At 40.0% G+C, this 27,982-nt stretch overlaps 4 protein-coding genes across 6 annotated transcripts; 2 read left to right on the forward strand and 2 right to left on the reverse strand.

Annotated features, from left to right (window-relative positions):
* Positions 1 to 3,500: 3,500 nt before the first annotated feature.
* On the forward strand, positions 3,501 to 9,452 carry LOC115728651. 3 transcript variants are annotated; one of them, XM_048281386.1, is made up of 12 exons: positions 3,501 to 4,038; positions 4,854 to 4,975; positions 5,541 to 5,928; positions 6,235 to 6,318; positions 6,414 to 6,653; positions 7,050 to 7,185; positions 7,323 to 7,485; positions 7,763 to 7,888; positions 8,253 to 8,447; positions 8,664 to 8,786; positions 8,980 to 9,114; positions 9,152 to 9,452. In XM_048281386.1, the coding sequence occupies exons 3-11, from the start codon at positions 5,649 to 5,651 to the stop codon at positions 9,091 to 9,093; spliced, it is 1,461 nt and encodes a 486-aa protein (XP_048137343.1). In that variant the 5' UTR covers positions 3,501 to 4,038; positions 4,854 to 4,975; positions 5,541 to 5,648; the 3' UTR covers positions 9,094 to 9,114; positions 9,152 to 9,452. The 3 variants fall into 3 exon arrangements, with proteins under 3 accessions (XP_048137343.1, XP_030514851.1, XP_048137344.1); XM_030658991.2 differs by having other exon boundaries at positions 8,980 to 9,452; XM_048281387.1 differs by lacking the exon at positions 3,501 to 4,038 and adding an exon at positions 4,109 to 4,453 and having other exon boundaries at positions 8,980 to 9,452.
* A 464-nt stretch (positions 9,453 to 9,916) lies between these two features.
* Positions 9,917 to 15,012, reverse strand: LOC115726672 (probable WRKY transcription factor 4). The gene is made up of 4 exons (XM_030656656.2): positions 14,287 to 15,012; positions 12,302 to 12,996; positions 12,054 to 12,212; positions 9,917 to 10,549 (listed from the first exon to the last, which is right to left on the reverse strand). The coding sequence occupies exons 1-4, from the start codon at positions 14,746 to 14,748 to the stop codon at positions 10,276 to 10,278; spliced, it is 1,590 nt and encodes a 529-aa protein (XP_030512516.1). The 5' UTR covers positions 14,749 to 15,012; the 3' UTR covers positions 9,917 to 10,275.
* A 1,550-nt stretch (positions 15,013 to 16,562) lies between these two features.
* LOC115756836 (isopentenyl phosphate kinase) lies at positions 16,563 to 22,737 on the forward strand. Its single transcript, XM_030696801.2, has 13 exons — positions 16,563 to 16,770; positions 17,234 to 17,464; positions 17,727 to 17,824; positions 18,958 to 19,000; positions 20,025 to 20,086; positions 20,256 to 20,312; positions 21,075 to 21,110; positions 21,197 to 21,274; positions 21,620 to 21,686; positions 21,786 to 21,842; positions 22,067 to 22,170; positions 22,273 to 22,378; positions 22,419 to 22,737. The coding sequence occupies exons 1-12, from the start codon at positions 16,707 to 16,709 to the stop codon at positions 22,366 to 22,368; spliced, it is 993 nt and encodes a 330-aa protein (XP_030552661.1). The 5' UTR covers positions 16,563 to 16,706; the 3' UTR covers positions 22,369 to 22,378; positions 22,419 to 22,737.
* A 187-nt stretch (positions 22,738 to 22,924) lies between these two features.
* LOC115756821 (protein RETARDED ROOT GROWTH, mitochondrial) lies at positions 22,925 to 27,860 on the reverse strand. Its single transcript, XM_030696782.2, has 7 exons — positions 27,349 to 27,860; positions 27,078 to 27,189; positions 25,867 to 26,026; positions 24,392 to 24,540; positions 23,962 to 24,113; positions 23,511 to 23,625; positions 22,925 to 23,261 (listed from the first exon to the last, which is right to left on the reverse strand). The coding sequence occupies exons 1-7, from the start codon at positions 27,660 to 27,662 to the stop codon at positions 23,121 to 23,123; spliced, it is 1,143 nt and encodes a 380-aa protein (XP_030552642.1). The 5' UTR covers positions 27,663 to 27,860; the 3' UTR covers positions 22,925 to 23,120.
* Positions 27,861 to 27,982: the final 122 nt, after the last annotated feature.

Genomic DNA, 27,982 nt, shown 5'->3' on the forward strand with positions numbered 1-27,982 from the left:
CGACCTCAAAGTCCCACCTCCTCAATTTCTTTGGAAGAACATGATTCCCATGCCTACGTATATATTATTTTGCTGGAATTTCTACTTCATGGAATCAAAGTTTGGCGGCAGAAGAGGTTTAAGAAACGAGGAATCTTTGGGGAATTGAAACTAGGGTCGACATCTTTCTCTCATTGACAAGACGGTCTTGAGTTAGATGAGAGCTCAAGCGAAGAGCGATTCGTCTCTTTATGTGTTATGATTCTTTTAAAAGCCAAAATTGGGGGTCATTAGGTGGATCGAGTGGGACGTGAACGAGTGGGACGTGAACACATAAATTGATGATTCTCTTGGTAAAGAGCCATTGTCAATCACTAAAGTTTAGTGGATAATTGCTAAAAATTTTCTAAACTTATTGTAATTATGTCAATCCAGTCCTAAATCTTTTTTTTTTGTCGATTGAGTCCTAAGCCTTTTGCAAGTGTACCGATTCAGTCCATTTGACAGGTCGGAGTTGACGTAGCATCACCGGCGCCGATGTGGCAATTTTTTAGTAATATTATAATAATCTTCAAATTTTTAATTATTTTTTAACTTTTTTCAGTCCCTTTTTTTTGTAGTTTATTTTTTTAGAGGGTTTGGCTGGCAGTCCTGTCGACCACCGGCCGAGGGCCGGTGAGGTCTCTGGCCCCATGGGTGAGGGTCGTCGCCCTCGCCGCCCAATGGGCAAGGGCTCCCGACCCTCGCCCAGCTGCGGCGATTGCTCGCGGCAACCGCAAGGAGGGTCACGAGCCCTCACCCGGCCGTGATCGAAGGCTCGAGACCCTCGCGGCCCTCGCCCGGATCCGGGCAACAGCCGCCCACAAGCCATCCCGGTGGCTTGGGCGAGGGTTGGGGGCCGACGGTTGTGAGCCATCACTGCCGCTAGCCGAGGGTTGGGGGCCAATGACCTTGCCTAAGGGGCCAACGACTTCGCCGGCCGTTGGCCGGTGGCCGGCATGGTTGCTGGCCAAATCGTAAAAAAAATAAAAAATAGGAAAGTTAAAAAAAGACAAACAAAGTTATTAAAAATTCAAAAATTATTAAAATATTATTTAAAAATTGCCACGTCGCTTCCTATCGGTTAAATGGAATGAATTGACACAATTGCAAAAGGTTTAGAACTCAATCGGCCAAAAAAAATTTTATGATTGAATTGGCACAATTGCAATAGGTTTAAGATTTTTTTGGTAATTTTCCCAAAGTTTAGGAGCTGAACAAAGGCAAGAGCACCAAAGAATACAAATCCTTGCCTCTCTGCTATGATGGAGAGACCCTCTTATGTCCTTCTCGCACGAATTTCGTATCCGTAAAGTATTGTGTTGCCCTCGTGGATTGGATACTAAGGTACGGGTTTAAAACTCAAGTAATGACTCGATTCCGAGATGGTTCGTGATAGGAGAATGGAGGGTGTGGTGCTGGCAATGCAATCTCGAACTCCATATAGACGTCCCTTTATTGCCTCCAATCGTTAACTTGGGTCTTTGATTCGATCCTGGTTCCTCTATCGGCCACATGCAATGTCACACCAAACCGATTGCAAGCTCTAATGAAAACTTGGTACTAACCTAAGCCCGCAACTCATTATTACTTTGCCTTCTTCATGTTTGACCGCGTTTCCTCCATTCTCGATCGGGGAGATGCCGTTAGTGGATTACGAGTATGGACAACTGTCGCATCTAAACTTATTTGAGAAGAAATGAGGGCAATGTCCAAATTTGTAACCTACCAATAGGAGGAAAAACTACCAAAAAAGTCTTAAATCTATTGTAATTGTGCTAATTTAAGTCCTAAATATTTTTTTTACCAGTTGAGTCATAAACCTTTTGCAATTATACCAATTCAGTCCATTTGACCGGCCGACAACGATATGACAAATTTTTTAATATTATTTTAATATTTTTCGAATTTCTTGATTATTTTTAAATAAATTTTTTCTATCTTTTATTTTTCTTTTCATTTAGCGGCTGCTGGGCGAGGGCTCGCGACCCTTGCCCAATCGCGACGAAGGTTCGTGGTCCTTGTCGGCCATTGGGCGAGGGCTCCTAGGCCCTCGCCAAGCTAGCCACTTGCAAGCCAAAACACAAAAGAAAAGAAAAGAAAAAAAAGATAGAAAAAAATTATTTAAAAATTTGAAAATTTGTCACGCCAGCGCTCCCAACGCTACGTCAGGACAAGCCGGCCAAATGGACTAAATTGGCACAATTATAAAAAGTTTAAAACTCAATTGACAAGAAAAAAAAAGTTCATGACTGAATTGACACAATTGCAATAAATTTATGATTTTTTCGGTAATTCTCCCATCAATTGAAAGGCAGGTTGGAAGGAGCTCTTTTGATTAAGAATGAAGGAAAATACGACTCTTCTCGTATTTTTAAATTGAAAAGCAGTAGAAAGATATATTTAGCTTTTAATATTGCTCTTGAACTTTTTAAATGTGCAAGTTCGAAATTTGTATGGTTTTACTATTAGGAATAGTACCAAAAAAGAACTAAACGTAATGTATGGCGGTCAATTCATCCATAACTTTTTTTGTCAATTTAGTCTTGAACCTTTTGACAATTTGTTAATGTAGTTCTTCTAGTCACTATTCGTCTAAAATTGTAGTTGAACAACTAAAGCTAACGTGGATTGTTTTTACAATTTTTTAAAATATTTTCTTTTTTTCCTTTTGACGTCGCAGATCTCGCTAGTCGAAAATTCAAAGGGAAATAAGAAAAGCATTAGCATAGAAAAGAAAAATGAAAAAAAGGATTTTTTTTTTTTTTACAGAAATCAATTTCCAAGATTGTTCCTCATTTTGAAAACTAAAGTTAAAATAATAATAATGAAGAAAATACAGTAGAGCAAATAGGGAGAGCAAATTAATATGGAGAGCTACCTAAGCTGACTTTAGAGGACGGGCCCGACTCATCAGTCAAGTGCATACAACCAAACGTCACGGTATATAGTGATGTCCTCAAATAGAAATTTCCCTAATGCCATCCCTCAAGATTAATCGTGGCATATATTGATCATCAACATGAAAGGATGTTAGAATTAACAAAAGAGCTAACTTAAATTGTCTGTACAAAAGATGTAATAGTTACATGGATCCTATGCTTCTTAGAACTTCAAGGGAAAATTACCCTATCGGTGCGAAATTCCAATATTTCCCTTCCAGCGAAAGATCGCTGACATGGTAATCTAGTCGTCGTTCACTATCCTATGTGGCACACACTAAATAACCTATCAATAAGCCATAATATTCTCATACCGATATAGTTCATATAAATCTGTCCGAATATTATGTTACATGGCGCAACGCGCACGATGAATATAATTCAAAACCCCGGAACCTATCATGCGCCAATCAATCTTGAACTTTTGAAACATAGAACTATATGGTCCCGAACTACGTATACTTACGAGGAAAAAGAAACATGCGACCGTGTTCTTATGTGATAAGCTTTCAAAAGTCTCCTCCCTCGTGATGCCCACACAAAAATATGAGAAAAAGTCAAAGTCGGATGTTCTCCTTCCAAGCCAACCCGGCAAAAAAAAAAAAAAAGCGAGTTCGGTTCACGGCCAATGAACGTGCTTCCCAGTTGAATGCTTGGCGCCCCAACAAGTTCAGTCTCGAGTTTACACTGTGAGAACTCGCGACATGAGTTACATGGCTATATAATAATAGCAAAAGTACCATGCATGGATGATGTATTGGATCATATAAAGAGGAGAGAGAAGGGAGAGAGAGAGAGAGAGAGAGAGAGAGAGAGGGGCAAGGCCATGGCGGTTCTTCTTTCTTCCTCAGGCGAGACATGAGTGCACGTGGGGGAAGAGGGACGCGAATTTTCTGCTAAGATCACCCACCCATGTCCCAAAACCCTTGGATGAGAGAGACGGACACTGTAAATTAGGATCACATCGCCTTCTCTCTCTCTCTCTCTCTGAAATTTTTGCAGTTTCAGCGAGGTTTCAGAGAGGGAAAACATCTGGGGTATGATTCTCTCTTCTCCTGCATGTCAGAACTCTCCTCAGGTTTGTTTGGTTTTTTTGTTTTTTTTTTTTTTTGCATTTTCATTTCTTCTTCATGGTGTTTTCATTGTTCCTGCGACCCCAAAAGTTTTATCTTCTTGTTTCTCTGGGCAATTAAGAGCCCTCTTTTTTTTCTTCAGAAGTTTTAGCTTGTTGCATCTCTTGCATGTATCTGCAAAAAGGAGGTCAACTTTGCTGACTCGTAATAGTTCTTGCGAAATCATTTTTCTTGTTTTTTTTCTTGTTTGGTGGGTGTCCATGATATGGAGGAGGACTTTTTGGTGGTCAATATGTGAAAGCTGGCAGAAAGTTTAGGCTCTTCGTTCGGGATTTTTCTCCCGAGGTTAAATTTTTGGCTTTAGCCATTGTAACATGCTCTCTCTGCAAGTGTCTAAGCCTACAGTATGATGATGTTGAGGTGAGGTTTCCAGTTGACGGAGTGCTCTGTGCTTGATCGTGTTGTCTTCATTTGGGAATGACAATGACCTGTTACTGGTCATTTCTTTGTTGCTTAGTTAGTTCTGCAAATTTTTTTGCCTGTCTCTGAACCATCCTTTTCCATTGAGATTCATTCTTATCTTCCTGGCATTTCTCTATGTGCTTATATCCTGTCTAGATTGTTCTCATTTTCTTGCTGGCTAAGATTTGATTATTGCATGCCGCCTTAAGAGGAAATTTTGTGAATTTCGGTCTGAATTTGGCGATTGTCAGGATCCTCTTCTTTTCTTATTTTCCTCTGGTTGGAGAGCAATCTCTGTAGCAGAGTGTACCTTGAGCTTCACTGCGGGAGTTCTTATCTTGTATGGTTTGGTTTCAAGGAGTTGAGTATGGTTGGGCAACGAATGACACTCAATGAGAATGCCTCCTTCCAGAACTGGGTTAGGAAGCTTTGCTCTATGAGATGACAAAGACAACACTCTGGTACGTGTCTTTCTCGTAGGTGAGTACTCTATATTTGCATCAAGTTTGGCTGGAAGAAATATTATCACATCTAGAGATATCCTCGGGTTGATTAATCTCATAGATGCTGAAGAATGAATCACCTCTTTTTGTCGATGTTTCCACCGTGCTGTGTCAAGCAAGTCAACAGAAAATTTGGCAGTTCCCTGCATTTTATAGCAGGAGTTGGCAAGTCAATCTGCCCGTGCAATTTAACATGAGTTGGAAGTTGTTGAATTAATGAAGGGTGCACTTGAACAATACCAAGTTTCTCTTTACTATCTTCTAAGTGGTCTCCATGACTCAATCTAACATTTACTCTGAATAGAAAAATTGTAAACTCGTAATACCAAATTGTTTCGGGAGAGATTCCTTTGTTTTTACAGTGACTTGTTTTTCGTGTTTGGTTTGTTTCTTGATTGGATGTTATTAGCTGCATTAAAGTCATCATCGCGACTTTTTTCTGAAAGCTAACTTCATGATGGGGAGAAAAAGAAATTTTAACAGATATGTTCTTTAAGAACAGCGGACATTAATTCCTCTGTAAATCTGCTGTTGCAAAACAGGGGAGGTTCTTTTTCCCAGTTCAGATATATGCCCACTTTGTGAGGTAGTAGGAAATACAAGCCCACCCAATGCATGGTAACATAAGTTCATAGAACACAGGAATCATAATGGGTGGCTGTGTTTCAACCACACATAAGCAAGTTAAGACACGGAGGCGATACTTTAGAAGACCTGGGAAATGGAACCAAAAGATATGCAGTACCGCTGTCGATGTGCCTATAAGGAAGAGCGATGCCGGAAATCATGTGAGAGAGATTTCCACGAGCGAGTTTGCTCATCTGGATTTTGACAAAGGTGCCGCAACTGCTTGCAAGAGATCAGACGTCTCCAACATGACATTGCACTTAACTCAATTGCAATGGAACCATAGTCAAATTGATGAAAACGGTACTATCCTCTCTCTCTCTCTCTCTCTCTCTCTCTCTCTCTATACTTGAAAAGCTCACTTATGCTTTTCATGTTAAATGTGCTCGACAGAGATCATTTCAGGATATGAATCCCTACCTTTTCAATTGTATATCTCATTGAAGTTGCATAAATGAAGAAATTTTTAGATGTTGAAAATCATGTCTATCATATCCGACGCTGCATCCTTTATTAGTTTTGGCTACGCTTTGGTATCATTTCTTTCCTTTCTGAAAATGTGACGATTGCAAGAACCATACCATCTCACTCGAATTCCATTATATGAAGGTATATGCCAAGAAGAAGCTTGGTTTGACTCGGTCAGTATCCTAGAGTCCGATTCAGACGATGACTTCATTAGTTTACATGGAGGTAATGGTTCTTTTCTTGATGAGGCCATTGGACAGTTCAAATCCATCGACTTCATGACCATTGTATGACTGTTTTCGTCTCTTGTTTGGCTACAGATGGTTTTCCTTCAGTAGGTAATGCCACCGGGGCTATACCAAGTGGTCAAGCTCTTCAGTATGATAGTGAATTGCACTACATAGATGCAGGGCGTAGATACGAGGGCTTTTATGACAGTCGTGTAAAAGTAGATGGAGGTGTACATGATCCCAGAGAAACGCAGCGAAAGAAGTCGAGATTTATCTTGTTGTCTCTCAAGAGGAAATCCTGTGATGCAGAAGAAACTTCTACCGAGCATCGTAAGTTCATAATACTTTCTCCCAATTCTTTTCCACGCTCCAAAGGTTATTGCTTGATGCGATACTTGCGTTAGATGATAGACATTTTCAAACGTATTGTTGTGAATATGTGAAATTCGGGTATCGGCTTTCCAAGTCAGATCTTCTGGCTCATTGTGGAACAAAGTTTTATGAGCAAAGCAGCATGAATCTTTGGTCATGATAAGCTTAATTGAAGCTTTTCAATTTTGTTTTCTCAGCATGATCAGAGAATCTTTCTTAAATAAATTTCTCAGTATCACTATCCGATTTGGTTAATGTTACTTTTCATATGAGTATTTCAGTGCTTACGAGTAGAGTAGCTTTCATGCATTTATGGACTCCACTAGAATTCGAATGTTGTGAATTGGTACGCAGGCATGTCGGAGAGGTTCGTATATAGGCCCAGAGCAGGACTTCTATTACCATGTTCAAAAGAAGAGAAGCCAAGTGCAGGAAGTTGGTCTGCAGTTCCACCTTCGGTCTTCAAACTCCGTGGAGAGAATTATTTCAGGCATGTTTCTTGAATTGGATTTTCTGCCATGTACTAAATTATTTGCGCAAACAAGTATGCTGTTGTAATTTTGCATTTGGTAACACTTTGTTCTCATTTCACTATCTTAATTCTTGCCATCCGTGCAAAAATTGCAGGGACAAGAGGAAATCTCCAGCTCCAGGTTGCAGCCCTTATGTGCCCATTGGAGCTGATTTATACGTTTGCCCGCGAAAGATACATCACATTGCTCAACACCTCGATCTTCCTGCTGTCAAAGGGCATGACAAATTGGCCTCTCTTCTAATAGTTAATATACAGGTTCTACCCAATTCCTAGTAACAACCTAGAGTCTTTTCAACTTCTTTTAATCAGTAACCTATAGTAACATCTTGCTAGTTCTTCTCTAGTCCATAGCTAGCATGCAAAAGGTAGAGATGATTAAACCATAGCTTTTCGATTGTGATATCCTGTACAATGCATGGATTTTACTGTGCATGATGGTTTATTTTCTTGTTAGATTCAACATTTTCATTTTGTTCAGAAGTTCAAATTCTTTCGAGCGGTCGAGATGAAATGTTTCTTCTTTTTCTTGCAGCTTCCAACCTACCCGACCACCATGTTCGGTGATAATGATGGGGAAGGAATGAGTCTTGTGCTGTATTTCAAAGTATCTGATAATATCGATGCAGAAATTTCTTCTCAGTTTCAAGATAGCATCACGGTAGGCAACCACTGCGAATTTTTCTTGTTACAGACAACTTCATCTGAGTATTCTGCCATACTTTCCCCTACCTTTGTTCACCATATCCTAGAATTATGTTACCATGTACTGAGTATACATAACCATTTGCATTGAAATTAACTCAGCTTTGAACCTTTATGAGGTTTCATCTAGTTTGATGGAACACTTTCCTTTCCTTCGTTACTGTCAATGTCTTGGTCCATCCATCACTTGGATGAAACATAACCTGTCCATTCCTCTAGCACTCTGAACGATGAAAAAGAAACTAAAAATGTCGCCAAACTTTATAGTATTGTCTTCTTGTTTTGTGATTCATAACAGCAAAGATTGGTTTCTAATGCAGAGATTGGTCGGAGATGAAATGGAAAAAGTTAAAGGGTTTGCAAAGGAGAACTTAGTTCCTTTTAGAGAGAGGCTGAAGATCATGGCCGGGGTGGTCAACCCAGAGGACCTGCAACTAAGTTCAGCAGAAAGGAAGCTTTTACATGCTTATAATGAAAAGCCTGTTCTCTCGCGTCCGCAGCACCATTTCTTCAAGGTAACTGAAGGTTATGTATTCTTCGTATATACTTCACTGAGATTCTGATTCTCGTTTTTGTTTCTTTTTTCTGGGATCCTCACTCGAGCCATTCTGGAAGAGAGTAGTCTAGAGTCTCTCACATTGTTTCCCAAATCACCTTACAACTATTCATTTCACTTAATCTTTAGAGTGTCGGCATTATCTTATATGCTAACCCATGTCTTTATCTTGCAGGGACCAAATTATTTTGAGATTGACCTTGATATACATCGGTTCAGCTACATATCTAGGAAAGGATTAGAAGCTTTTCGGGATCGTTTAAAGAATGGGGTTCTCGATCTGGGTCTAACCATACAGGTATAACCTTGCCTTCTCACTTTGATGTCATGCTTAGTTAGCTCATATTAGATACCAGATAAGTGATACGTAAGGCCCTTTGATCTTTCTTCAACTATACACATGTGAAACCCAGCTTTTGGCCGTTTAATAAGTTCATCACTTCTGTCAACTGTCATGTTTAGTAACCTCCAAGTTTGGATTTGGTTGATAGGCACAGAAACCAGAGGAACTTCCTGAGCAAGTTTTGTGCTGCGTGCGTCTGAATAAGATCAATTTCGTGAATCACGGCCAAATACCGACGATAGTGACGCTTGATGAAGGTTGATTTCTCGTATGATAGAGAGCACACAATGCATCAGCACCGAGGGATTGAGAGCGGTTCTGTCGACTGGTAAATAATTTCAGAGAAACGCGCTTATTCTTCGCTTTGAGGAGAGACAAGGAAGGATGAAAATAGCAGAGAACCTTATGCTTCGACGCACGTGTTTCATATCTGTCAATAATCATGCCGGGATGTGTTCTCTAATAGAATTTAATTCATTCTTTTTGTATTCACAAGAGATCCTAATCAGTGCTTTGCTTTTCAACTTTAGAAGTCTGATTATTCTGGACCATAATAGTTGACCATCCATCTGTAAAACATTAAAGCGAATGCATTCTCCAGGATATCGCTCTTAAAATTGAGATGGCTCCTGATACCATAAATTCGAATGATTTCGGTCGCTGAATTGATGTGATAGATATGGCCACCATCAGAAAACCTTCAAAAAATGCATAAACTTTCGCCGGAACAGTTGGGTTCATGTTGACAATGATCAATGAAGATTCTTGATAACGAATGCAAATCCTACCCTTGTAAGATGCAGTCCACGAAAGTGGGAGTCAGAGCAGTAAAAGCTATACTATGTACTGAAAATGTAAAGAGGAATGTTTTGCATGTTCCAATAATGGGTGGTGTGGGTAAATTGGAGGACAACAAAGCTCTTTCAAAAAGAAGTTGCCGCCTCGTGTCCTAAATGTATGACAGAGTATATCATTCCCCATTTGAAGGCAAATAGTCTGAGACAACATCAACTTGTTCAAATTAGGCATGCATCAACCTGTACAAAGAATTTTCATTGGTATGGGATGGACAAACACACAAGTAGTAATTTTATAAAGCACAACCTGACGTATTGTATAAACTCTAAAGCATCCCTATTGTATCTTCATGTACAAAAGAATGCAGGGTAGGAAAAGTAATTTGAATACAACACGCTCTGCCTTGGCAGTTACCCATACAACAACGCATCGCAAGCTCGCCCCTAAACAGGCTCCTTTCCATTTGTCCCTCTTTCTGGTCTATATCATCAAGCGGAGCACTTGGCCTTGAACAAAACTATGGCCACAAAATGCAGACAATAAATTGGGCCTAATCACTGAAAAGTTCTATTTTTTCCTTTTCCCCCATTGATGCACTTTGTTGTCTTCGGTTCATGCTCTGTCATATTCCCAAAAGCAGAACAGTTTATGTTATCTGCTCTTTTTTCAAAAGTAGGCGTGCTATCGGCCTATTCGCGAGATCTGTCGTGCCACTTGAGGTGCGCCTATTGTATTCTGTGTGATGTGGCCTAACCTGTGGTATGTTAGAGTTGGCAACACTGTGGCTGCTGGTTCTGGCAACCGGTACATCATGATTGTGTTTACCCTCGTACGTCGTAATGACAGCCTTAGGGTCAGTTGAAGCCCTCTCCACATGTTTACGAACATTGCATCCAGGAGTCGTGCACTTGTAATAGCTCCTGCACATTTAAAAAGTAAAGAAAGTGTTATAGCATCCACAGCAATAATGCTGATCAACTTAAATACAGAAGAACACCATCTTTTCGACATACAACATTACAAACAGTAAACCTGGTTGCTTATCGCCTTGTAATTTACATGTAAAAGAACAGCAGAGAATCTTAGATACTCACTTCAACCTCAGAAACGTTAATTCAATTAAAATCCTGCAATATCCATGCCCATCGTGATCTTGGATCTTTTCTTTTTCTATGGTATTTCGGTGGACGCAATTGCGCTTCTGAAGTGCTGGTAGTAAGGGAGATATGATAAAAGAAGGTGACTATGGAAAAATGTGGATGATAGATGCTAAAAGGCAATGATTCAGCAATCTGTAACACCAAAATCAAAGCTGAGTTTTTGCGCGCCATATTAAAAACATGTGTTAATGACAATACATGCGAGCTTTACCTATTAAATAATTGTTGTTGTTACTCTGGCCTATGTAACAAGCTATATTAAATTAGCAGTTGATGAATTTCGAATTGTTAATATCTTATAGAGTAAGAATCCAAAAGATTGTCGTAGAAGGAAGAAGTACATTTTTGTCCTTCAAGTGCTTATGTTCTATTGTTAGGAGACAAACTTTTCGATGAAATATGGACACTGATTTGCTTGATACTTAAGTATTTGGGCAGGAGACAGAATGTATGCATACAAGATAGACAGAAAGCAATATGCATTGGTTATATCTAAATATGACATAAATGTAATATTACCTTCAATGCAATTGTCATTTTTAGTACATTAACAATCTAAAGATGCGATTAGGAAAATAGTAAAGGTGCTTTGGTGCGGCTTCAATCATCACCATGTATGATAAACAACTGTTATATGCATCGCCTTGGAACAATCAACAAATTCTTTCCATTACTCAAAGATAAAAGGTCAATATTATAATGTGTAGTAGTGTGGGCGTATGTGTCCATATCATCAACATAAACATGTAAAAGAGAAAGCATAAATGCTGTTATAGAATTAACAAAAAGCCAATGTATTGCATAAGCCTTCTACCAGTGAAAACACAGATTTTCCTTCTTCAGGTTCACCTAGTAGATATATAAATATTGAACTCTCAGAAACAATTAATATTGCATCATCTACTACTTGAAATCAGTATATCATATAAACGATAAAGCCTTTTCAAAATGCTGATAAGTGCAGACAATTTTAGACCATCTCAATTGGTGATTGAGGTCGAGAAACCATAACAACAAAGCATAAATATGTCACGGACAGCTCCAAGTAATAGCATAGTGAAGCAATTCTGCTCTGCCAAAGGTAGATAGTTGAGTCAGATTAGATTGTTTCTTTCGAAGTTTGAGCTACCATCTACATTGACATATCCTTGAAGGACGACCAACAAAATAAGCCAGATTGTTGCTTTACATTCTCAGAATCAGAATATTAGGTTTCTAGTTATAGCATCCAGCTTCTAACCATTAACAAGGAGCATATAATCACCTTGGATAGGGATTCCCTTTGACTACTTTCTGCCCATATTTCCGCCATCTGTAGCCATCGTCCAGAAGATCAACTTCACTAGTTGTTTGCACAATTATTTTGGGTTCACTTACAGCCTTGAGTGAAGCAGCAGACTCCACAACCCTGACTTCTGTGTTGCTGCATGGAAGAAATTTATTATGTATTAGCATAGACAGGGACTTAAACTTTATAAGCATCAGAAAAAGATGCCCTTGTTGAAATTATACCGTCTTTTGGGTTCAGGTTCACCTTCACATCTTTCATCTGCTCCATACTCCGAATTACCAACTTCTTCACTGTCACTCGTGCCGGACAAATGCTCGGGAGTTAGTTGGCTAGATTCATGCTCCTTTCTAAGCATTAAATTAGAAGGTTCGCCATCCTTTAATTGGTTAAAATCGCCACTCTGAACATGTGAAGTAAATTTTGGATGCTCCTGAACATGCGAATCACCACCACCAGCAGTCCCAGCATCTTTCCCACGCTTATTTAGAGGAGGTTGATGGTTGTGCTCTCCCTTATAGATAATTTCTGTTATATGGCCGTCAAGAGAACGCTCAACTTTTTTCTTGACGGGGCAGTCGGGATGCGTGCATTTGTAGTAACTCCTTGGGAATTCACTACCCTTAACCTGTTTCTGCCCATATTTCCTCCAATTGTACCCATCATCAGCCGGCTTATCTACTTGCAAGGGAGGCTGTGTTCTCAGATCGGACTGCGATAACTCCGACGATTCAGGCACTGCAACTTTTTCATTCGGTAAAGATTGTGCCTGCTGGAACATTGGCTGTGCCAGCGATGTTGCAGGCGCTGCAGATGCTGAGTTCGGATATTCAATTTGCATATGCATCAGGGACTGGGCTTGTGCAGCCTGAGCAGTGACCTGTGCCAGGGCTTGTTGATGCGACATTCCAAAAGGCCCCTACACATCTCATAAACTCTGCAGATAAATATCACCGCTAGAAACCCAAATCTAGAGATGTTCAAATAAGATTAAGCTCAAAATCCGAACTTGTCTAGAGATCTTCAAATAATTGAAATTGGAGTTCAACTAACATATAATTCAACATAAGCAATCAAGGCATGAGTTCTATCAAGGACAAAGGAAATTAACACAAATACATAACAATATCCGCAATGATAAAATCCCCTATTAGGAAAAAAACTCATAACAACATGATAGTTAGTTACATGCCAAATGACTTCCCTTGCTCAGGTTTTTTGGAATCGTCCATCCAAGGGAAACTTTACTTTTCAAGATTTTCCATAAGGAAAAAACATAACGTCACGAAAAGAGGCAAACAGAAAAAAAAGAGGAGATTTCGTTTGGCCATAGAAGCATTGTCATTCACTAAAGAAATTTTCAGGTTTGAGTTTTATATGGTTAATGATCAAGAAAGTGAAGTTTAGAATTTGCTGGAGTTTTGAGTAGAAAGTGACTATTCCCCAGCACAGACAGACAGACAAACACTATTACACGGTAAATAATATCACTAGCCCTGACAAATGCGTTCATGGAGAACATTGTACAGCTTGTGCTTTGAAGGATTCTTCCCACTCATATTTCCTATTAAAGAATAGATGTTAAAAAGGTAAAACTTAAACAAATAGATTAAGAAACCGTTTCAGATAACATTGCACTGAAACTAATCATAATCAGAAAGCATTTTCTCGGTGTTATGATAGTATCTCATGGAGAATTTAGCAAGAGTATACTTAAAGTTGGTAACTTGGCAATCATAAAGCAATTACCAACAAACGATCAGCATGGAACAACTTCCGAGTCGCTCCTTTTGATAAAAGCAAAGTCAGAACTCAATAAAAATCACGATACAATTACGACACTTCACGTGGCCCCAACCTAACAAACCGAAGTTTCTCCAGAAAAATTCGGCACTCAAGCTTATAATTTCAAGTTCAGCAGCATCATTCCTCCTCCTTTATTAAAAGTAACAGCTCTTGCAGCAATCCTGAAGCATTTCATTCAACACCAATCATTTCTCTTACCAAATCTCCACTCTGTTAAGTTTATTATTATGTCATTCCAAGTCCAGCACAATACGAAAGTCTTGTCTACACTTGATTCCTCGATAAAGCTTGATTTAAGCAGAAGCAAACAATACAATTTACAGCTTGACGGTCAATAACAGTGACAAACTGAAACTAGAAACGACCATTTTCAAAGCAGTATATATGGGATAGTTGCAATTACCGGCGAGAAAAACCCCGGCGAGTCGAGCAACGTGGGGCTCAGCCCCGGGGGCAACGCGAAGAGTGGCGACAGGGGAGGTGGCGCCGAAATTACCAAACCCTCGGGCCGGCTCTGCTTGAACCGGAACTCCCCGTCGCCGCCTGCGACCGAGGGAGCGGGAGCGGGCTCTCCGCTGGAGGAGGGCGGGCGGTGAGCTGCGGGAGAGGCCATGGCGCCGGCGAGGAGCTGGGAGAAGGACTTGTACTCGTCGGAGTCGGAGAAGAAGCTGGAGACGAGGGTCATCGGGCCGGGGCTGAAGCCCAGGCCGAGGCCGAGTCCCCCGGCGGAGGGGGCGGCGCCGTTGGAGAAGAAGGAGTCGATGGAGGCGCGTGGAGGGAGAGTGATGGTGGGCCGCGCGGGAGGCTTCCCCGATGACGCTGATGGCGACGACGACGACTGCGGCGGTTTTTCGTTCGCCGCCATACTTGGCGAACAAAAGACAAGAAAGGGCAGAAAATATCTCTCTCTCTCTCTCTCTCTCCTCGTTTCTCTAACGATCTTCTTCTTCTTCTAAAGAAGGCAATCGAAGCTTGTCGGCGTCTGCGTTATTGGGTCGCTGTCTTTCTGTCTTGGGCGAGCGTTTCAGGATCTGAACTGCGAAATCAGTACAAGAAAGTCCACGCCACCATGTCCACCTGCAACTGCAAGTCTCTCTCTCTCTCTCTCTCTAAGGACAGACCATGATTTTTTTTTTCATTTTTCCTTTTTTTTTTCTGTTTAATAGACAGATCAAGAAATGCATATTGTTTGTTTTCGAGAAAATTGGTGACCCCGTTGACAAAAGGGACACTCTGGTTTGGACAGCTATATGGCTTCGATGAGATGAGATAAAATGACGGCGTCATCGCCAGTCATGGAGACGACATCTTTCCATGATTTTCCCTTTTCTTTTCTTTTTTTTTTAATCGCTTATTGACAAGAGTTGCCCAAAAAAGAAAAAAGAAAAAAAAATCTTTAGCGGGATTGCTCTCAAAGCTGACGTATTGCAATTCGGATTGTCCAACAGAAATTTGATTTAGATCTAGTGTGATTTATGCGTTATAATTTGATACATAAGCGGGTAAAACTATTATGCATCAATATGCAGTAAGACCATCACACTATTTAGTACCGCTGCTTAAGAAGGCAGTGGGACCGTCACACCATTGATTACCATTGCTTAAGAAGGCAATCACCTTATGATAGTCTACTAAAGTCCATGGCCTCCATCGAGATGGCGCTTACCGTGTAATCTAGTTCAAAGATCCTCATATCTGAAGGCATTGCCAAGAGAGTGGTAGCCTGGGAGTGATGATCAACTCAATAATAATCGCTCATGAAAGAAGCTGCTTGCCACTTAATTTGGTCCCTTTCTTTTTTGATTCTAGTGATAAGTGGAGGGAGACAACTATATATAAAGACTATATAAACATAATCTAATCAAGTCACGTGAGATATTTTAATGATCGGATTAGGAATGACACATGTAACACATGAAATACGACTAATGGGTTGACGCACATTTGCAAAAGAGGTAAAAACTCGATTATGATATCATGATAAAAAGTCCAACAAGAACTTTAAGTTAATAAGTAAAAGGAGATCACACATGTATTAAATTTTATTTAATTTTCAAGTGAGATGATTAAATTATGTAAACTAATACGAATATCTCTTACGGGAAAAAATGAAATTTGGGAACTCCGTGCGTGCTGCCAAACACGATTTCGTAATCAAAATAAATCTGATATTAAAGTCCGACGCAGCTTGATAATTATAAAAAAAAGAAAAAGAAAAATATCAATTAGTACATTAATAATGTGTTTGAGAAATCCAAGATCTCCCTCGTAAAAATGTCAGTCAGTGCATTTATGCTGTCTGTGAGAAATCCTCTCTCATTTCTCTAGCTCTCCCTCTCCGAGAGAAGTTCAGCATATCGAACCGAATCTCCCGGAACTGCAAAGCTTAAGCTTTTACTCTTCTCTAGCTTCATGTGCGGAACTCTATAACGGTGAACACGAGGGTCAGCATCTCCTCCTAGGTTTGGGGTTTGTTCATTTAATGATCTTTTTTAACCCACTACAGGATGGGCTATTCCGAGATAACCACAGCCGTCGATTATGTCGCACTTGTGTCCCGGATGGGAGCTTATATGATTTGTCATTACGACGAACTCAAATTCATGTGAAGTCGGATCTCGATAAAGAATTTGACTTTTGAGTCAGCTCGTTCGCTTTCCATTTTTCAACTGCAAAGGACCCATAAAGTTGGGAACTTTTTCTTCAGCAAAGGGAGTGTCTTCATTGGAGGAAGAAGGCAGAGAGAGCTGGAACAAGAACAAAGAGAGCGTCTTTAATAAAGTGAGCAAGCAAAGCGCTCGAAGAAGACCCAAGAGCACAGTGATGGACCAGCAGCGATCGGAGCACCCCAACCTCGTCAGACCACTCCGATGCATCGTCAAACTTGGTTTCTCCTCTTCTCTCGTCTCATCTCCTCCAGTTTTCTTCCTTTTCTTTTTGTCCATTTTGCTTCTATATTATGAATCGCTTCACACATCCAATGCGTCCATGTTCTTGCAATAACTGACCCGTTCTTCCCGGTCATGCTCACCTCATGTTCGTCTATTCGTCTCAATCAGTTCTCTTGGGCCAAGATTTGCACTTGTTTTCTTTTTTGGTTTAGTCATTGGGTTCACTTCTGTTCTTCGCGAAGCTACACGTGCATAGACCAATAACAAGTGCAAAAAACAATGTTCTGCTTTCTTGACCTACGGTCAGTTTCTTGATATTGGAGAGAGCAGTGGATGATTTCTTTTAATTAGCAAGGGTACTGCTATTAGGGGGTTACCAATTTAAAGCTGAGATGGGGATGTCTTGTTTGATTATTATTTAGCTTTAAGAAATGATGATATCCCATGTCCACGGCACAGGAGGAGCGGCTGTCACGTGCAAAAATGATTTAGAGAAGATCAATGAGGCTCATCTTGAGATGGTGGCAACACAGCTTAGGCAAGTGATGATCTCGGGTTCTTCTTCTTCGGAGATCCCAGGGATGGATTGGAGCAAGAGAAGTGGAAAGTTGGAGATATCCCTCAACGTGGATGAGTTTAGAGACCAGGAGTTGTTGGAGCCGAGCAGTTTCATTGTTGTCCATGGAGCAGGTCAATTATTGATTGCTAAATTTTGGGTCTGAAGGATTTTTTAAGCAGGATAGTTATTGCTTGTTACTTTATAAGGCTTGAGAAATTGCACTGTGATTACAATCTTTTCCATTGGGAAGAGCAAGCGAAGCTAAATTTGTGATCTTTGGTTTCCAACATATGAGGAGGAGCAGACTAAATCCCTCCTTAAATATCATGTTCAGTTATATTATTTGCAATTACTGTGGTTTTGAGTGTAATTGGATTGTTGACGTGCAAACAGGTTCTTTTGGGCATTTTCAGGCTAGCCAATCTGGGGTTCATAAAGGAGGCTTGGAACGACCTCTGGTGAAGGCTGGTTTTGTTGCTACACGTATTTCAGTGAGATTCAGTCTTTGATTTCTTTAATAGCTTCATTTCTCTCTCTTCCTTTGGAGAATTTATCCATTGGCAGTGTCTCCGTATGTCTAGCTGCTATAATTATTGCTGGTGCTTTTAATTTCTGAAAATGGCGCTGTAATGTTAATACATATCTGGATGATCGTTGATATAAGTATTTCTTATTGATAAGTATGACCTCAAGAAATTGCTTCTTCTACTTGGTAACCCTAGACAAACAGAATAAGAAAAGAAAAAAGATGAGATGCAAACCATCCTGTCTAATCTGGGCATTTCGCCCTTCTGGGATGTGATCTTTTGGTCATTTGTTGAAATCTTGGGGTGCTTTTCTGAGTAGTTGGAAGTCATCTTGTGACAAATATGATGGTTCAGTTCTCAAGAACAGCCAACAAGAATTGGTGGACAATTAGAAGTGACTTTGCTTAACGTATGATAGCTCAGTTCCTGGAGAAGGACAACTTCAATATTCTAAAGATCGATGGACCTCCTTTGTTCGCCATCCTGTTTACATACTAATGATTTCCCATTTGTCGTCCTTCCCTATTTGGAGACTTTACTTTCTTATTGACCAGGGGAACTGAATTTATGACCTTTATGCTTCCAAACACGGTCTTTCACCTTGACATAACAGAGTGCTAGCAACAGGAAAAGGATCATCGTCTCTTTTTTCATTATCATTTGTCTTTGGAAATAATTGGAAAGTTGAGTGATGCGAGTGCTGGGTTGGGACTGACGTGCTAACCAAAGCTGTTCCAGTCATCCAATACTAAAATCTTTATGAACTTTTGAGGAGGATTACATCTTTGTCATCAACTGAACAATAATGCTGGATGACACTGGATGACAGCTTTATTGTTTGCATCTATCATGCCAATGCCACCATTGCATGAGTTGTCAAATATAATGAGTTACAAGTTGTTATTCATTATTTGTTGAGTGCTCATTGTTCTGATTTTCCAGCGGGCATCAATGTACTGTTCATGTTGTAGATGCAAGCTTCTGTCTTTGCTCCATCAAGTCTTTAGTGGAAATTAGATACTTCATTTCCTTTTTCCTGGCCATATTGTGTATTTTCTGTTTATAACTACTTTTTTTTTTTTTTTTCAAACATACAGGTGAGCACACTCAATCTTGAAGTTGTTAGAGCTCTTGCAAGAGGTAGTGATTCACATTTAGTGTCCAACTTTTACTGCAAGTTGGTTCTCTTTTCTGTGGGTGTTGCTTCTCTTCTTCCTATTGGAGCTGAACTCATGTCTCAAAAACTGACTTCCAAGAAGATACCTGTCAGCTAATGTGTTCGGTTAAGGTTACCGTGCCCAAAATGGGAGCTAAATTTAGCTAAGAGCCCATTGAAACTGTGCAGCCATTCATGAATTTCTATGTTGACCAAGCTTTAACTTGAGAGAGGCTCATATTCTGTTTTAGCTTAACGAAATACATGTTCATTGAGTTGTTCAATTAGTGAGGCTCATTTGTTAATGTTTTTCTTTTTTGCTTTTACACTGACCGCCATGCATTCTGCCCTAGGAAGCACCACACTCTCCAAGGGCCTCCGTGTTGTATCCAACACTCTGACATTTTCCGACATGTGACCGACATGTGGTCAGCGCTCCAAACACACCACCGACACGAGAGTCCAGCATTCTGACACGTCATTTTGACACGCACGGGGTCAATTTTAAGTATTTTCAATAAATTAGGGGTCAAAATGTAAATTCATCATAAATATATGCACTTAAGTCATATACCCGGCCACCTCAAAATTAATATACCCAGCCAACAAAAAAAATCTAATCGTGAATCCCTAACAGAAGAAGAAGAAACTCACCATTGATATTTTTATACATACATGATAATTTATCATGTATATAAAAAAATATACATTTAATATACAACGTGTCCCAACGTGTCGAAATTCTTTATTTTTTGAAAAATTACGTGTCGGCGTGTCGTATTATGTCTTGTCGCGTGTCGGTGTTACTTAGATTCCGCCAACCAAAAAAGCTTGCCACACTGTGCATCCAAATTACTCTACTATCTGCTATTTCACTATTATAATATTGCAACTCTTGTCTTAATCAACTAACAGATTAAAAGTAATTTTGGAAGTGATAAATAGATCAGTTTCTGGACTTGATCTCAAGATAAAGATAATGCTGACGGGGAATTTTATTTACTGCAGAGGGCCTCCCTTCCATTGGAATATCTCCCTTTTCATGCGGATGGTCGACTCGTGAAAAGAATGTAAGAGACACCTTAAGAGACTAGATTTTTTGTACCAACATATATAGAGATCACTTGACTGCTTCATGAAACCTATTCAGCATATCAGCAAACTTTTCCCTGGTTTTTTATTTATTTCTTACGAGGGGTCGTTAGTTCCTTTCTGATCCTCAGCTGTTAATGTTTTCAGATTGCCTCAGCCAATTTGTCCACAGTAACTAAGGCTCTTGATTCAGGTTTCATCCCTGTAAGTTCACAAATTCTTGTCCTCTCGGGCGACAGATTGTTGTGGTGAATTCGTCTATGTGATTTTTCTTGTGAAGAGCAAAATATTATGTCATGATGCGGTAAAGATGTGATTTCTTCAGTTTCATCATCATCCACTTCATGTAAGAAAGTTGTTTCAGATGTCAGAATCTCTCGAGATGAGCAGTGTCATTAAAAAATAAGAACAAGCTTTCCTTTTCTTAAAACAATCCATGATAGTCACTTCCATTATTCTCACTTATGGGAAAGGAAAAGGCTCTGTTTTTAGTGGAGATTTTGACTTTTGTATGTGACTTTTCCACCAAAATGAACAACTATATTTTTTTATTTGAAAATGTTAATGGTTGTGTAGTTTGAAACCCTCGAGCTGTTTTATAATTAGAAAAAAAAATCAAATCTAAAATTTAAAAGGAAAGTCTGTACTTCTGATAAGTCGACATTACCTTCAGCAAGGAACTGTTTAAGAAATCAAATGAAAAGACCTTTTCGTCATGAAAACATGTTTAGGATGAATTAGTCGCATTATCTTGATTTAGGGCAATTATGAAAGCAGAAGGAGTGGTAAGACTGCATCTATGTTGCATTTATGGTTTGTGCTTGACTGGGATGTAACAGCTACATTAGCATTGTTAACATCATTTTTGCTATCAAGCACTTCTTCATTGGCTATGGAAGACGTGACTAGTACGTAATTGCTTAGATATAAATGAGCTAAAACTTGTTTGTTCGGCATGCCTTCCAGGTCCTTCATGGAGATGCAGTGCTTGATGAGTTACAGGTTACTTATCTAATCTTTAAGTTGTAATCTTGTACACCTTTCCAACTATGACTTATAATGTGGTACCATGTTCTCTATTTTATCAGGGCTGCACCATATTGAGTGGAGATGTAATCATACGTCATCTAGCAGAGCATTTGAAGCCCGATTATGTGGTTTTCCTTGTATCCACCATGCGTATTTGATAATGACTTGCATTTCTCCTTGCATAGTCTTTTGTCATCTTAAAAAAATTTGGCATTCCTATTATTAGCTCCAAACATGTGTAGAGTTAACTTTATAACTTAAAAGTTTTATCAGGTTCACTAATGTAACACAATTTGCATCATTTAAATGCCTAAGTATTTAGCAGCTGCTCAAGCTTCTAAATTCAAACTCAACGCTTGGCTGATACTGGAGGTAAACATCAACTGATTGGCTGTTGCCACCAGGCATAGAGATGAATATTGAGGCCCTAATTTCTCATTGTAAGCTCGATATCGTAAGCACGTTATCCTATTAATGTCAAGACAGATGTATTTGGGGTATATGACCGTCCTCCCACAGAACCTGATGCCGTGCTCCTAAAGGAGATTGGTGAGCATTCATTTTTGAGTCGCAGAATAACATTGGATAGTATCATTGGATCAAGCTTCCGGAACTGCAACCTGTAACCAAGTCTTTTGAATGCAACAGCTGTGAGAGAAGATGGGAGTTGGTCTGTTGTGAAACCACCTCTTGAGGACCGTCATGGTTAGTTGAAGAGACAATTAGGGCATAAACACATGTTCATGCTCCTTTAATGCCTGATTTCATTCTGGCAACATGAAACGTCCAGTGGGGTTTCCGCTTTATATATTTGAATGAAGCCTGTCATTATCTCTATGTTTGGGTCCTTATGAGTTGATCTTGGTTCGGTCCATGTCATAACTAACCCTTCAACATACAATTCACTTTGTATCAATTGTTCTGAACAGTTGAATGGACAGTAGCTGCTCATGATACAACTGGGGGAATGGAAACCAAGATTTCGGAAGCTGCAATTATTGCAAAGCTTGGCATTGATGTTTACATTGTGAAGGTTACTTTTCCGAGTTCGCTCTTTTAACTTACCAGACTTTCAAGAGATCAACAAATTTACTTTTCCGGGTTTGCTCTTTCAATTTACTTCTTCGTGGATCAGGCGGCAACGACCCACTCGGTTAGGGCATTGAGTGGGGATTTGAAAGGAAACATACCTGACGACTGGCTTGGAACAGCCATTCGGTTTGCTGGGTAGGCGTGGCCAACAAAGAATTGGGAGGTGGGAGGTGACATTCGTTCATTATGGGGTTGATTTTTCGGACGAAATTTTGCAATCCATCAACCAACTTAATGGACTTGGATGCATACATTAGTCAATTTTTTGCTTGATTTTATCTAGATGTGTAAGACGAGTCTGCATCTTTTCTTCCTTCGGTGAAGACAGGAACAAGACAAGCATAGGAGCTTGGTGAGAAGAGAGCTTTTTTCCTTAAAGTTCCAGTTCTATTTGTCGAGGCAAACAGGGTCGAATATCGATAGTGTTGAAACCTCGATACATGTAAGGGTGATTAATTGCTCAACAATCAATACGGAGTTCTTCAAAGGAGCGGTCCGACTTATCGAATCGAGTAACTAGTTCAACCATCTGAACTGGACCGCCAAAATGCGGTTGAACTACAGCTGTTGGCTTTCCATGAGAGAATTTTCAAATTAGCTGCACCATGTCAATGGCTATTGACAGAGAGCAATTGCACTAACAGACTTGCTGAGGCATATGTAAATAGATAACAGCTGAGAAGTAAAAACAAACATATCATGAAAATTTCATCATCTTCTCTATTTGCAAAGACAGACTAGGCCATGACCTAGAAATAAATGGCATTCTCTACATATTCTTCATTTGTTGCTGGATTACTATCTAATGAATAAAGAATGATTGTGCAGCTTATCTTAATCGTTGATGTTTGACAACAACATTCGTCCAGATTCTCCCAACCGCTTGTTCGATCATAGAGGGACTTGAATTGAGTCTTTAAGAATCTCATAGAGCGATATGACATTCTCGATGCTTAATAGGAAAATGATGCACCACTCCAACAAATTAGACCTGTTGTTCTGTAGGACTTCGTGAAGAAAATGAATGTTGTGCTGCAATAGGGAAATTCATCACCAAATTCAGCTAAGTATCAGAAACAAATAACTAGAAGTAGGCATGGAAAAATCCAATCTTTATCTAGTTGTTTCTTCTGCTCTAAGTGACTGCAAGCATAATGAATGTAAGCTCTCTCCAAAGCAATTTCCTAAGTCCTTGAAGTACGGCAAGATCTCATATGGGCAGTACACTGAGAATCCTTAAGAAAGGATGAAAGGATGAAAGCATGGAGGAAGAGATAATACCTCCACAAATTTTAGCTTGAAATTCAAATTACCAAAGCGTTGTGTGACCTCATACTCCTCCCTCAGGTACTCATATATTTGAGCATATTTTGCTTCCCTCCAAGCAATTTCTGATCTGCATATGATGAGAAAATGAATATTGCTAGCCAACCCTAGAGTTCTGAAGGGGAAAAAAAAATCAAGGCAAAGGGTTGTTCTCAATGATCAACTTAATTACAGCATGTAGAGATCTTAAATTTCCTAACACGTACAGGCACACAGACCCACAGAAACTTGGAAAGAGAACCACAAAGAAGAGTGACTTGAAAATCTCTTCTCCTAGACAAGCCTGTTCTATAGAATTCTAAATAATATAGTTTGACCATATCACCTAGTTATTCTCGCATACTTAACAGAACGTCAAAGCATCTTGATGGCATCTGACACTCGATGAGCTAATATAGATTTTTACCTCTCAAAAAGACCAACTTTGAGAATTACATCGGCTAGATTTGAATTAGCCTTCCCAACAAGTTGAAGGAGCTTCTTCCTATCCATTGTAAAGGTTCCTGTGGTCTCCATCTTCCGATTGATATAGGCAAACTCCTCAACCATGCCATCAATCTGAACCAGAGAATTATGTGTTTAACCTTGTATATTAACTGCCTCGATGAAGTTTTACTGAGAAAAACCAACCATAATAGAAGTGGGCAACAAGTGAATCCCACAAATAGATGCAGGTGAGAAACTACCATTCCTCTACACAATTTATATGCCATAATCTTGTAACTTGCACGGATAAAATGAGCCATGCAGCAGCTAAAGAAGCCAGACTGCCTTTGGCAAACAAGCAGAACAATGTTCTCAGGATGAGTCCTCATAAAGCTCAGACAAAGACTTACCTGTGAAACAAAATAATCCAAAGCAATACTTTGACCAAGAACGCTTCCAATAATTCGGATACCATCGATATCCAAGACTTTGAGAACAATATAATCAGGACCCCCCTCCATGTCCCCGTCTAACAGCGGCTGCTCCTTCACCACATAATCTGGAAAGAAAATTTGACAATTCGAAGGAAGATCAATCGCATGAATGAGCATAATTCTAGCATCTACCCCTAGATCATGATGAATAGTGACAAAAACCTGCCTAACAACATTACATGTGTGAAGGTAATGGGCAATTTCAAAACATTTGACCGTGTAACCATAAAACATTTCTCCTGTATTTAGATTTTCTGTGAGGCCCTAGGAAACTAGATGTCAGGGCTACAAAATATCCTTCTACATCAATATATAATTCAGCCCTCTTACCTTCCTTCTCATAGCCCTGTGGGTCTTGTGTCATCGGTCCTTGTCCCAGTGGCTGAGGAAACATGGAGATAAAAAAAGATTTCCCGAAGCTTTGCACTTAGGTATTTCCATTCCAGGTATGAGAGCAGGTTGTGAGCAAGGAAGCCGTGAGTTGGGCATGTATGGTCAAGGGTGGTGAGTCATTACGGTTAGAGTAATTAAATATTAAACCACGCCTTCATCCAAAAGCTTAAGCTTTTAGAATAGTTGGCAAGTGGTCCCATGAAATCTCACATGGTATTAGGGTAGAAGGTCTTGAGTTCAAGTCTTTCCAGGCCCCTATTTATCTTCCAATGATATATTTCCACGCTTAGTACTAGGCAAAAAAAACCAGACCGAGTATGAGGGGGAGTGTTAGAGTAATCAAATATTAAACCACCTTCATCCAAAAGCTTAAGCTTTTAGAACAGCTGGCAAATGGTCCTACAAAATCTCAATTGCGAAAAGCCAGAAGGATTCCTAGTAATACAAATTCCTCTTCATTATGTTGTGACCAGCGAAGGAACTGCCTAAGCTCCAAAAAGACGAAAACTAAGTGATACAGGTTTTTTTTTTTTTTTTTTTTGGTAAGGGAAGTGATACAGGTTTTGTAATCTTCTAAGATGTAAATGGGTAAGAGCTCCTTCGACCGATTCAAGTGATTCAGTCAGTAGGAAAGTCAGATGCCTCTCCTGCGAAACTGGCATTGCTGGCCAGCAGCCAAACCAGGAGGCAATGATTCCCAATGGAAATGAGATATAAGAGAGAGGGAGAAGCCACTCACGGCACACTTACTATATTCAGCTATTAACAGTTCTCATTTCATTTACACGCAAATTTCAAGTGGCCATGAAAAGTTGGAAACTGAATCAACCACTGGAACCGAATTATCTAATAAAGATATTCTAGAAGCTTAAGTAGCTTTTCCAAGCACATAGTTATGTGCATGCTGAGAGAAAATACATCACAGAGCATGAGTAGAAACAGTTCATTTCACCAGGTTAAAATATCCTGAAATACAAATTATCAACAAGAAGACTTACCATCTTTGCATCTCTGTGGAAGCAATCCACTGGCATGCCTTCTTACTATTTTCAGATAAGTTTCAATTTCGTCATCCTCAATGTTGAACAGAATGACAGATCCATATTGACATACGACCATGTAGTGGCAGTGACTTGCTCTCTCTTTGGCTCCAAGACCCTAAAAATGTCATCTTGTTATCATCATCATCACAGAAAAGATGAGCAAAATCATGAACTAAGAAAAAAAAATAAAAAAAATAAAAAATTTATATCAATCTATTATGTAGTTCGTGTTGATATGTAATGCCAAAAAGGCCATAATGTTGCGATTTATGTTGCAGTGCCCTGATCAACAGAAACCACTCATCCATCCATGAATTAGAAGACAACAGTAAGCCTTATCATCATTATGAGCTTGCAGAAGTGAAATCAAGTTCTGCACTTTTAGAAAGAAAAAAAAAAGGCAGTTAATAAACTAACACTAAGATGATGTGCAAAGTCCTGGCAAAGCCCAAGTTATTTTTTTGCCAGCTTAAACAAGTGTACTTAACTGTGAAACATCCAAATAATGCAAATCCCATGACAACACATCAGAGCGAAGTGACTTGTCTAAGAATTATAATCACAAAGTGAGATGCTGACTGTCACACCCCAACTCTACAACTATAGGGGACATTACACGGCTGTCCTCGGAAGAACGTGGCCGCAAACACACAACCAAACCTAGGCTGTTAACAACATATGAATCTATCTACATATCTAATAAAACAGCAACGTGGTAATAGGATCAGAATTCTAAAGTCCACCAACAAAAAATATATACATCTCCAAACCAACAAAGCAAACCCAACAAAGACTGTTTCAGACATAAAATACAACTATCTCAACTCATACAATTCATCTCATTTCTTTTTCAGGTTCTTTAGCTAGAGGCAGCTAGCAATGTTGGCGAGGTATTTTTGGGAGCTAAACTTTGATGCAATATAAAGATGGCTATTTATTTTGTTGAGAGGTTAATGTTGGTTACATGTTTGAGACTGCGTCCCTCAAGTAGGAAAACGGCCTTGTCATGTCTCCTATGCTTATAGAGTTGCGGTGTGACACTGACAACCCAGCAATAATATACGGACTGCCTTGTATCAAGTTGACTATGATCACCAACAATTACACGTCACAAAACTCCAGATATCATGTAAAGTCCAACCAAGAAAGTAAATGAGCTATCTTACTCTAATGTCTGAAGGGAGAGCAGAATATTTGAGGGCAATGTAATTGGAGGAGCGAGAGGTGGCGGGGAGAACATTGCCTAAGTTCTCTGCTTGCAGGCTCTTCAAATCGATACTGCCAAAACCATGGATCTGAGAAAACCACCAGCAACCACGCAAGAAAGCAAGAACTGAACTAAACACAGTGGCCTCATCAATGGAAATAACAACCCAAAACAACCTAGCCACGAATCGACACTCCCAAAGAAAGAACAAGGGTCGAGCTTAAACAGACCTGGTGGAAAGAAAGTAGGACTTGATGGGAATGTTGTCCGATTCATCCGCGTCCTTGATCGGCGACAAGCAGGGGCGACCCGAGTCCTGAAGCCGAGGGCCCAGTTCGTCGCCGTCGAAGTAGGCCCTAGCCGCAACGGCAGAGAGAGGCCTGGCCAAGATTGAGCTAGCGAAGATCGAGAGGCGCGACGGAGCTGGACCTGGAGGTGGAGGGAGAGGAAGATGACGAGAAGAGACGGCGGAGAAGAAGCGGGGCTTAGGGGATGAATTAGCGACGCGGGCGAGGAGATGAGAAGCGGCTCTCCATCTCCCCATTCACGGATTCGGAGGCGAACCCGATAGAGTGTTGTCCTCGTCTTAGTTCCTTCTTCGTGCCAAGGTTGGTTCTCGTTCGGTTTTTCTGCTTCTGCTGTTTTATGTTTGGCTTAGCCGACCAGTTTCCCCCCCACGTTTCAGCGTCCGGGACTCCGCACCGAACAAAGAAGGAAAGTTATTTTTCGTCTTTTCCTGGACCAGAAAAGGTTATTTCATCGACTTTATATTAATGTGACAGTCATATGTTACGGAGCATGCTAATTACAAGTGAGAGTGGACCCGGGCACTGGGGTCCCGCGTTCGGTCTTTGTGGACCTGGA

The sequence above is a fragment of the Rhodamnia argentea genome, chromosome 6 (assembly GCF_020921035.1).
Source record: "Rhodamnia argentea isolate NSW1041297 chromosome 6, ASM2092103v1, whole genome shotgun sequence".
Classification (NCBI taxonomy): domain Eukaryota; kingdom Viridiplantae; phylum Streptophyta; class Magnoliopsida; order Myrtales; family Myrtaceae; genus Rhodamnia; species Rhodamnia argentea.